General features: G+C 43.3%; 1 protein-coding gene across 1 annotated transcript; it reads left to right on the top strand.

Annotated features, from left to right (window-relative positions):
- Positions 1 to 7,156: 7,156 nt before the first annotated feature.
- Positions 7,157 to 10,712, top strand: fbxl14b (F-box and leucine-rich repeat protein 14b). The gene has a single exon (XM_034526375.1). It carries the CDS (start codon positions 7,798 to 7,800, stop codon positions 8,998 to 9,000), a length of 1,203 nt encoding a protein of 400 aa, XP_034382266.1. The 5' UTR covers positions 7,157 to 7,797; the 3' UTR covers positions 9,001 to 10,712.
- Positions 10,713 to 11,728: the final 1,016 nt, after the last annotated feature.

The following is an 11,728-nucleotide window of genomic DNA, read 5'->3' as shown; positions in this document are numbered from 1 at the left end:
CTGGTGCCCCGGAGCTCCGCTGGTCAAACTGGCCTCCTGATCCCTTCCCTGGAGAGATTAACACACACACACATCCTCAAACACAAGCACACTCACAAACACTGGCTGAATGACACCCCCCCACCCCCCCACCCCCACACACACATATGTAAAACCTTTTTTCACCTGAAAACTTAAGACACACACACACACCCACAAATCGTAAAACTGCACTCATACTTAACTGGAAAAGAGATGAAGTAAGGAATGAACACACACACTTCTACTAAAAGAGGAACACTCACACTTACAATGTGAATCACAGCAACTCTCATCAGGGGAAGAGGCTGCGCTGGTCTGGCCTGATTAACTGCTTGTCTCTGAATTCATTTGTTTGGTCTATAAATCCCCAGAAAGCCTTGCACTGGGTCAGGTCACACTGGCACACACACAAACGTGTAAAAGCATGGAGATACTTCACCCTGCCGTTCCAGAGCTCTCTGGAACTTTGCAGATTTTGCTAAAAAATTGTTTAAAAAAAAATTCTCTCCTTTTCAAATGTGACATCAATACAATGCACAGCACTTAAATGTCGACTTAAATGTATTTGAATATTTCATTCTTGTCTGATATGAGTCTGCAGCTGGTGAGTAATATTTTTGACACTGGTGAGTGATTTTGGCCTTTGTTTCCATTGATTACTTACTTGCTGCTGTTTATGCATTTCAGTCAGTATTTTCAATATGCGGTTGTCTTTTGATTCAGACATGCCTCGGTCATGTGCACTGCTCTCGCACAAACCGTCTCTGGTTGACATTGGCAACAAATCTGGATGAGCTTCAACAGTCAATATGACTCTGATTATAAATCACAGCTACAATATAAAGACAAGAACGAGTTGGGGGATCGTGTTCCAGCCTCCACGTCAGTTAGTTGATGAAAAAATTAACCCCGTAAAACTCATTTCCTCCTTATAGCTTTGGGGTTGGACAGAACAACCTTATCCACTCTGTCTCATAAAATCACACAATTATTATGCATCTTCATTTCAGATATATGAGTTAACCATTCAAGCTTTATATGAGGGGAGACCTACAAAGTCAGACAGGTCTAGATTTTAAATTGACTCAGCTGAGACAACGTCCTTGGTACATTTCTGTACCTCATATTCAAATCACAGGGGTGACAAGACACCGTCTTAACTTATTGAGTAGATGCTCGTTAAAACCTTTGGATTTTGCTTTGTTCTTGGGAGAGGAGACTATCATTCTTTCCATCAAACTTGCCTCGGCTTGGTCTCACACTTGCCTTGAGCTTCATTTAGCGATCTTGCCTGCAACTCATGGTAATGGGAGCCTATGAGTATGTCCACATCCAAAAACCTGCCTAGCGCCATTTCTGAGATTGAAAAAGAGCTGTTTACCACCTTCACGGTTCCCCGCACAAACACAGAGTAAAAACCAACCGTATAAACACACATGCACGCACGCACGCACGCACACACACACACACACACACACACACACACACACACACACACAGACACACGCACACACACACACACACACGCACACACACTATGCAGCCTATTCATGCCAACAGATGACAGAGCGCATTGAGAAAATGCCAAAATGCTGACTACTGAGGGAGAGAGAGCACAAGGCTGAAAAAATCTCCCATGTCAGACTGCAGAGCTGGCAGAAAAGAAAAGCATTGTTGAGGTAACACACACACACACACGCACATACAGCCTGTGAGGCGCTGTGGGGAAGCGGAAGCACACAGAACCGAAGTAGAGGTTTAGATGAAGAGGGATGACAGAGAGAGAAAGAATAATCTCCTGGCAGTGACATCTTCGCGTGTGCACATCTGCTCTCCTCCTCTTGTTAACCTCCATCATCTACGTTCGTCTTTCCAACCACTCGTCTTTTTCTCTTGTGCCTCTCACCTGCCTCTTCTCTCTTTTGTTTATTTTCCCCACCAACTAATACATCCTGTTTATTGTCATGCTGACTGACGCCTCATTGCCTTCCGGTATAATTTCAGAAGTCATATGGGGTTGGAAAAAGGAGACTTTGTCAACACGTATAATTGGCCCAAAAATCAATATGTTTTTTAAAAAAAATTGTTACAATGTCCCTACTATTACAAGTGAACTAATTTAGCTGGTCAGCTCAGTGGCAACAGGTTAGTTGGCTTAGTCACCAAAGAGAAAACAAGTCAACCCTTTTTAAAGAGACGTATTTGTGCTCATGTCTGCCAAGTGCCTGCGAACCATGCGTCTCTTTGTGGAGCAGCATGCACTGCAGCAGAGCACGGGTGTATAAAGTTTGATGGTAATATGATAGCGTGTTCGAGTTTGGACCCTCCAGCTCTCTGTTCCCTTCAGGGGTCAGCTCTGTCAAAACTGTTTTCAATTTGTCAGCAGCATAAATTCCCGTGTCGTAGATCGACAAAGTTGAACTCAATGCAAAAGCTTGTTTGGCCTCGTCCTCGAATGCCGGTTCTCTTGAAGTGAATTGACTTTGAGAAATGTTTGGCTGTGTAAATTGTGGGGTGACCAGACCGCCGTGTACTCCATCAGAACTGTGTCGAAACTTTTGATTAATAATTACAAACCAGTTCTGAACGAGATCTCTCTCACTCTGCTTATTCACTTTAATAGAATCGGCCTTAGTGGAATCACTCGACGAGGCAAAACAAGTCCGACAGCAGGGGAGCTTTGAAGTTAGGTACACACACACACACACACAGACCCACGCACACACACATGCCATGTTTCAGTGCTGTACAGGTGAAGCCCCTGTGAAGCAAGGGAACACCATAACAGCATAAAAGATTCATCACTTACAGTGTAGCCTACAGTTGGCAGACATGTGCACGCTCGCACGCACGCACGCACACACACACAAACACACACACACACTCACACAGACACACACAGACACACAGACACACACACACACACACACACACACACACACACAAAGGCTTAGTGCACCTCAGGTCATTGTTACTGTCTGCTTTCTCTTTCATATGTTGGTGTGTGTGTGTGTGTGTGTGTGTGTTTGTGTGTGTGTGTGTGTGTGTGTGTTTGTGTGTGTGTTTGTGTGTGTGTGTGTTTGTGTGTGTGTGCATGTGTGCGTGCGAGAGAGAGAGAGAGAATCTACAGAGTCATGGTAATATCCATTCAGGAAGGTGCCGGCTTTCAGGACGTGTTGACACACGCCCACGTAACCTTGGCAACCAGCAATCGCTGCGGGTGCAGATGAAGCACGTTGCCGCAATTATGCAGTTAGAGCCCTCTCCTGAATGATCAAATACGGACATATTAAGTCACACAAACACACACATGCACAAAAAGAGACACACACACACACACACACACACAATGGGTCGCATGACAAGTAGAATCTTAGGAGAGGTTCTCGAACAATTTAGGCAGATGACACACACACACACACCTCTGTTTCTTTCTCTCTCTCACTTCTGATACATTCTCTAAAAATACTCTCCCTCCCTTTTCTCTGACCCATTTCTTATTTTACCTCTTACCTTTTCCTCTCCCTTCCCTTCCCTCACCCATCAATCCCTCTCTCTCTCTCTCCTCCCTCACTCAGTGTGAATGCTAGCTCGTGCCCAGCAGGATTTATAGGAGAGGTATGACACACAGACACACACACACACACACACACACACACACACACACAGGCAGGTCATGCAGAGAGAGACTCAGCTACTGCTGCTGAAGAGAAAGCCTGTGGCATTTAGATCCGCCTCACTGTTTCTACATTTCTTTCTCTCTCTCTCCTTTCCCTTTTCTTGTCTGTGATCATCTTGCTCTAGAGACATTGTACAGACACTCAAAAGTGTGCTAATATCCTCCAACACAACACAGCGTGGATGCCACTTTTAAAGTCACATTGGCTGGGTATTATTTTACATTTTTAATCCAACAAACATACATTATTGAAGGTAACCGCTGACAGAGACAAGAATCTGTGTCCAGTTAGGTTAAACAGAACATTTGGATGAGACAAATGACATTACGGTTTATGAATAAGCTACTTTTCCTCTGCGCCGCTGTTTGATCGCAGACAGTTTGTGCAGCGAACTGGCTGAATTGCCATCGTCATAATTTAGCCCCATTTAGCTGGAAGCTGGTGTTTACCTCCTTCTCTCTTTGTAACTCAAAGTGTTACCACAATCATTAGAACGCTTGGTATTCATGGCAGGATCTCTATTTTGAAAATGCACGACACACTTTGCGCCCGAGCACCAAGGACATAGGTGTTGGCTGCCACAGGGGACAATCACGTTAACTGCTTGGTTTTTGCCCTTGATGAAGTTACAGGAAATAAGTCAACGCAGAGAGGGACATCCAAAATAGTCACGAGACAATTTTAGTCGATTTGAGAATCCTTGCAAGTTTAGGTTGTTTTGATACGTTTGAAAATATTAAAATCGATGTTTACACCAAAGAATTGTCTTATTTTTCACAACAATAGCTATCCCCAAGGGGAGTTGCTTTCATGGCAACCTGAAATAGAAATCCTGGTACGTCAAGAGTCTATAAATAAGCTTTTATAGACTTGTGAAAGCCTGTAACACCTCTAATAAATGACTTCAATAACAAGTAAATATTTTAAATTGTATAACACATTGCAGATGCTAAATTAGTTAAATCAAACATTTTTTGTCCTTAATCTAAACATGCAGCATTCTCCTCTTCACCGAGGTACTGTTCTGCACTGATGCTGTGCTCACGATGGGGATCGCGGTTCAACTAAATACAAAGCGATGACACAGCGCCGTGCAGATAGGTCGATGAAAGACTAGAGCAGAAATAATAACCCACACCATGATAACGACAGGAATTGTTCTATAACACACATTTCTTTTCATAAAGCTAAAACACATGTGTTTATGACTCACATGATTACATAAGAGTACCTACTTGTGTTCTGCAAGTATGACCTTGTCTCTGGGATTGTACATCTGGAATATATCTTTTTGACCAATTATTGTTATTAATACCGATTGCTACGAAAATGTATTGTGACCTCATTGTGACTCGTTGTGGGCCTTATTGATGGCGATAATTTGTGTTTGTGAGGGAGGGAGAAACTAGCGTGACCCATCCATCAGTTTGAGAAAGAAAGAGACATGCAGGGAGAAAGAAGCGAAATAAAGTTGATATTTAGGAGAGGATCAAAAGACAGAAAGAGAAGTTCAGATGAGGAAGGCGATGATGAGGAAATAGTCTTTGCAGTCTTTTAAGAGATACAAAAAAATAAGATTATCTTTTCACAAAAAAGACTAACTTTGAAAAATGTAATTGGTGTTACTCAAGACTGCTGGCTTCAGATACACTTTGAGATATATTTTAGATCAAAAAGAATACTTCAATTGTAAACATGTTAGGATTGGATCCTTTAATAGCCAAATTACAGCAAGCAAAAAACATTTACACGTACATATCTGACAATTCCTTTCAGAGAGACTTGAAAAGAAATATTCGTAAGGAGAAGAACAGAGAGGATGAAAGGAGAGTTGCTGTCAGTTGTGCTCGGCTGCTTCTTTCCATGTAAAAAGGCCCGTTTCTGCAGCTCCTCTCCCTCTCTGTTATCCTCACCTGATCACAGTTGCCTCTCTCTCTCTCTCTCTCTCTCTCTCTCTCTCTCCCTCTCTCTCTCTCCCTCTCTCTCTCTCCCTCTCTCTCTCTCTCTCTCTGCCACACTTCACTGGCTTCAGCAAACGGCTCCCCTGTCATATTATCTCTTCTCTCACACACCCACACGCATGCACGCACGCACGCACGCACGCACACACGCACGCACGCACGCACGCACGCACGCACACACACGCACACACACACACACACACACACACACAGAGAGAGAGAGGGGGAGAGAGAGAATCCTACAAAAAGTGAGAGGCAGGGAGCACAGCAACCATATAAAAAATATACTGTTTACACACAAAAAAAACATATGCACAGACATATGTTCTCTTTGCGCGCACACGCACACGCACACGCACACGCACACGCACACAGCACAATATAGATAAACATTGAGACACGCATGTGCACGCACAGACTCACACGCTGAGAAAGCGACTCTGGGGGTGAGAGAGGCCCTCTGCAGGGGATGAAAGTTAAAACCTGGTAGAGAGTAAAACATGTTCTCACAACCTTTTCTGTTGCATTTGATCATTGGAATGCTTTGACAAGCAATTTTGAAAATATCTGCCATAAATATCTGATGTATCTGATATACCGTATACACTATCTCAGTACCATCAGCAAATAGTAAAATTACTTAAGTATCAAGCAAGATGTGAGACAGCTGTTTCAAAGTGATTATTTTAGTGCTTTTAGTGATTATTTTAGTGCTTTATAAGAAATATATATATATATATATATATATATATATATATATATATATATATATATATATACACATACTCACTACTCACATTTGCACACACTGACAGTCACTAGCCTACCAAACCAATAAAGTGTGTTTGGATAGATCTGTACTTATTTGATGTACATTATTATATATCAGTATAATTAGCCAATGGGATGTTTTGTTTTATTGCAGGCTTTCAGCCAGACAGTAAATTTTTTTCAATTTTTTATTTATCGAAATGTAAATACATTTTTTGGGGAGTTTTTTTCAAGTGTGAAAGACATGCTGTTTACAAAAGACAAAGAACACATTATTCTGCTCTGTAACCGTTCTGGAGACCCTCTACTACTATTTCCACAACAACAACCGACATACTCCATATTCATGCCAAGTAAGCGGAGTAAAGAGGGCTTCTCCAGTTGGCTTCCCTGTGTTTCCTGTGTGGTCCGCTTAAAGGGTTAAAGCCCAAAGTGAACTGAATTGTAAGAAGTTGGTTTCCAAGGGAAACTGTTCGCACCGTTCCAGCTGAGGCGGGACAAACCAACTGCATGACATGGAGGGGAGAGGGGTGTCTGTATAACATTACGAATCAATGTCGTATCGCGTCGCTTATTAAATATGAACACACATCGTTCCGTGTATTACCCTGTATCTAAGACGCTTACAGCAACGCTATTTGTTGTTGAACATGTTTTAACACATACGATTAATACTATTCCTTGTATCCACCCCTCCTGTACAGCGAGGGTGCTGGGGTCCCTGCCAAGTCGGTTTGAAAAGAGCAGACAAAGGCTTTGAGCCCAGGACGCCCCTCTCTCTCTCTCACTCTGCCTACAAAGCCAACCCGGCTCTATCTTTTCTGCTTTTCTATCATGGAAATGTTTTCTAATAGGCGCCGTTAAGAGTGTTGGTTTTATTTTTTACTTTCTTATTCTAAAATGTACGACCGTCTGGATCCCCGCTCGGCCGAGAGAGGAAGGCTTTTTGTAGGTATAATACAAGGAAGCGTCGTCTGAGCGAAGGGAGCGAGAGGGGGAAGGATTGACGCTTTTCCTCCTCTCCTCCTACTTCTTCCTTTCGCTCCCCTCGCCTCCTCTTTTTGGCGGAGTGAGAAGTTGAGGCAGGAATAAACGCTGTTTTTGTTTTTCCCTTTTTTAACACATTTGAATTCTACTGCGCAACGAGACGGGATCACGTGTGGGGTTGGAGAGAGTTGGATCGATTTTGTACAGTTCAATGAGAGAAAAAGAGGAACAAAACTCCTATTTCTTTTTTTCGACTTCTGTGGATAACTGGTACTGTTGATACTTTTGCATAATTGCAAGAGAAGGGGAGTGGTTTTTTTTTTTCAGCCTTGGAGGTGTGGAGTATTAATTCTTATATGCCTGGGGTTTAAAAAACAATGGAGACGCACATTTCGTGCCTCTTCCCGGAAATTTTGGCCATGATTTTCAGCTATCTGGATGTGAGGGACAAAGGCAGGGTAGCCCAAGTGTGTATCGCTTGGAGGGACGCATCCTACCACAAGTCAGTGTGGAGGGGGGTGGAGGCCAAGCTGCACCTCCGCCGGGCCAATCCCTCCCTGTTCCCCAGCCTCCAGGCCAGGGGCATCCGGAGGGTCCAGATCCTGTCCTTGCGTCGCAGCTTGAGCTATGTGATCCAGGGAATGCCAAACATCGAGTCCCTCAATCTGTCCGGCTGCTACAACCTCACGGATAACGGGCTGGGTCATGCATTTGTTCAGGAGATCCCATCACTGAGGGTGCTGAACCTGAGTCTGTGCAAGCAGATCACAGACTCCAGTCTCGGCAGGATAGCTCAGTATCTGAAGAACCTGGAGGTGCTGGAGCTCGGTGGTTGCAGCAACATCACCAACACTGGGCTCTTGTTGATAGCCTGGGGCCTCCACAGACTCAAGAGCCTCAATCTTAGGTCCTGCAGGCACATCTCGGACGTGGGGATTGGACACTTGGCGGGCATGACCCGCAGCGCGGCGGAGGGCTGTCTGAACCTGGAGTACCTGACTCTCCAAGACTGTCAGAAACTGACGGACCTGTCACTCAAACACATTTCCAAGGGGCTGACCAAACTCCGGGTACTGAACCTGAGCTTCTGCGGGGGCATCTCAGATGCAGGGATGATCCACCTCTCCCACATGGCCTCCCTGTGGAGTCTTAACCTACGCTCCTGCGACAACATCAGCGACACGGGGACCATGCACCTTGCCATGGGCACCCTAAGGCTCTCCGGGCTTGACGTTTCCTTCTGCGATAAGATAGGGGACCAGACCCTGGCATACATTGCCCAGGGGCTGTACCAGCTCAAGTCCCTGTCCCTGTGTTCGTGTCACATCTCTGACGATGGGATAAACCGGATGGTGAGGCAGATGCACGAGCTGAGGACCCTGAACATTGGACAGTGTGTGCGCATCACGGACAAAGGGCTGGAACTCATAGCCGACCACCTGACACAGCTGGCGGGCATCGACCTGTATGGATGTACCAAGATCACCAAGAGGGGACTGGAGAGGATCACGCAGCTCCCCTGCCTTAAAGTGTTGAACCTGGGACTCTGGCAGATGACAGAGAGTGAGAAAGTGAGGTGATTGGAAATGTTTTGGTTCTTTCTGTTTTTGGATGGGGACAGAGGGGGGACACAAGGAGCAGGAGGAGGGGTATTAGATGGGCGGGTAAACTTCTTTTTCTGATTTAAAATAGAGAGAGAGAGAAAACCTCCCTTTTCCCTTCTGTGAGGTTGTTTAAGGTGTGCTTCTCCCATGTGACCAATATTTTGTGTTCAAATGTTTTTATTTCTCTCTGTTGGCCTTGCAGGATTTCAATTAGTGTTTTATATGATTTAATATTCTGCCTGGTAGGAAGCAATTAAAACTTACTTTTGCTACGAGCTCATGAAAATCCCTGTTAACAATTGCTTCGATCTCGTATTGAGTTTTAATATCTCAGACATCAAATTGGAATAACTGGCAATGCTTGTTTCACATATATATATATATATATATATATATATATATATATATATATATAAAAAGAGTGTCATTTGAATATTCTGCTATCTGGCACTTGCTTCCAGAAAATTATTGAAGTGAAACTTGCATCCATCTTTTAGTTTCAAAGCAAAGTGAGGTTTGAGAACTTTCTTTTTTAACAGCGAGTCTGGATTTGAGACATTTACAACTAATCTCCGCTACAGCCATCACGCCTAAAACATTTGGCTACCTCGTATGTGGTTGTTTTCAAAGGGTCTATACTGTTAAAGGAAAAACAGAAGGAAAGCGAGAACGAGAGACTGGGAGAAAATGTGCCTAAAGGGACTGTGTCTGCCCCCTCCCCCCATCCCTCCCTCCCTCCATGAGCAGAGCTGGAGAAAGGAGACCAGGACACAATCTAACTACCTTTTGTTAATTTACCCCCATAAACAGCAACAATTTCCCAGAGAGAGAAAAGGGACAGCAAGCTGTAAAATCTATTCAGATTTTAACGACGACGCTTTATGCAAAAAAAAAAGAGCAAAAAAACAAAAAGATAAATCCGCTTGTGTGCAAGAGCTTTTTTATTGTTTCTTTTCCTCATTTTTAGGGTATAAAGTCCAACTCTCACGCCTGTTAGAGAGGTGTTGTGTTCAAGCTTTGGCCAATATAAAAAGGAGGCAAGATTATCAGCTTTTCCTTTGGAATAAATACCCATAGTCATCCTATAAATAATACAATAGATAATAAAGGAATATTAGTGCTACAATGCTAGATACAAATAGGATCGGGCCGTTATTAAACACGATATACATCCATGTAAGTATGTCATGGGAACATTCAGTATTTTTTCTGAGGGATGCTGGTGGAAATAAATGTCAGTGGATGTTGTTCAGAGTGCCGTACTTCAAATTGAAGTGATTTCTATATCTTATACCCTTTATTGATCGAAACAAATCAGGGTTCGTCTCATGGCTTTATTTTCCCACGTTAATGGCAACACAGGTCGCATTCATATTCATGTTGCTCTCACCGGTGAGAGAGAGAGAGAGGAGGGTAAGAATATCTTTTTTCCCTCCTTTTTCTCCATCTCTCCCTGAATAAAAATACTCCCAATCCATTTTGAGCCATGCTTAGAATAAGGAGCAATCGATTTATTTTTCTTTCTCTCTCTCCGTGTCGGGTTACAAGCGGACTGCGTCTCTTTACCTCCCCATCTCTCTCTTTCTTTCACACACACATTAACACACACACATGCACACACGGAGGCCTGTGTGTGAGCGTTTTAATGTAATGCAATGACCTGCTAGAAAAATTAATATACGGATGTGCGTCCTGCTGAAAAAGCTGTGTGTTTGAAAAATAAAAAAGATGTACTGTATATTATGTGTTTGTAAAGAAGAAAAAAATGCAGAATCCCCAAATTAAATTGTTTTATATTCTTACGGTTAAAACAATTAAAGATATTTATATAATGAATGAAACGAGCGGTGTGGACTACTTTTGTGTAGCTGTAGCACTTCAATGTTGTCATGCTGTCTGTTTTCTTTTCTCTAACAGTCTAGTTTCCACATGGTAATTTTACATTGTTCATTCCCACAAGACAATCAGTGCTGCTATGGTCTTGTTCTACAATCATGTTGTCCATAATCAGGCGTATGTAATAACAATAAGGGCTTTTATTTTAATGTATTGGTCTTAATAGCCACCCACACATTTCTGAGTATTGTCCCTGAACAGTCCAGCCTTGCCTCTCAAAAGAGATGAAAAAAAGGGAAAAATCTGTTGTGTTTTATTATTTACGAGGAGATTCAAAATGGATGCTTGCCGTCTTGATTTGGCTGCAGTGCCTGTGTAATTAATTATCACCAGGGCGTTTATTATAGGAAGCTGTTCTACCCTGCTGACTTTTTTAATCATCAACGTCTGTTTTTTACCCTCAAATGCGGAACATACAGGAGTTTCAGCTCAACTGGTAGTACTCGAGTTTTACATTCATGCCTCAAAAGTGTCAAAGCCCAAAGTCGGTCCTATTTGGTGGATTTCATGGTTTGCATGGAAGGTTTGGGGCATTAGTTTTGGTTATTTTTGCAGTGTTTTATTTCACATGTAGCAGAGCTGCTTGTGTGCTGCTGCATGTGTGGAGTAATGAGATCTAAAGTTGGTTAGAGCAGATTTCCCCCATTCTGCTTTCTATCAGGACGTGGCCTGTGTGTGAAGTGACCCACGCACGCACACACGCACGCGCACACACACGCGCACACACACACGCACACGCACGCACGCACACACACACACACACACACACAGAGGGTTGCCAGACCAGTCAGTATCCATTGTCTGTCTT

This window comes from Cyclopterus lumpus, chromosome 23 (assembly GCF_009769545.1).
Source record: "Cyclopterus lumpus isolate fCycLum1 chromosome 23, fCycLum1.pri, whole genome shotgun sequence".
NCBI classification, from domain to species: domain Eukaryota; kingdom Metazoa; phylum Chordata; class Actinopteri; order Perciformes; family Cyclopteridae; genus Cyclopterus; species Cyclopterus lumpus.
Note: the sequence above shows the minus strand (reverse complement) of the source record. Positions and strands in the feature narration are given on the sequence as shown.

Coding starts and splice junctions, on each gene's coding strand:
- fbxl14b (XM_034526375.1), top strand. CDS start 7,798: ATGGAGACGCACATTTCGTGCCTCTTCCCGGAAATTTTGGCCATGATT.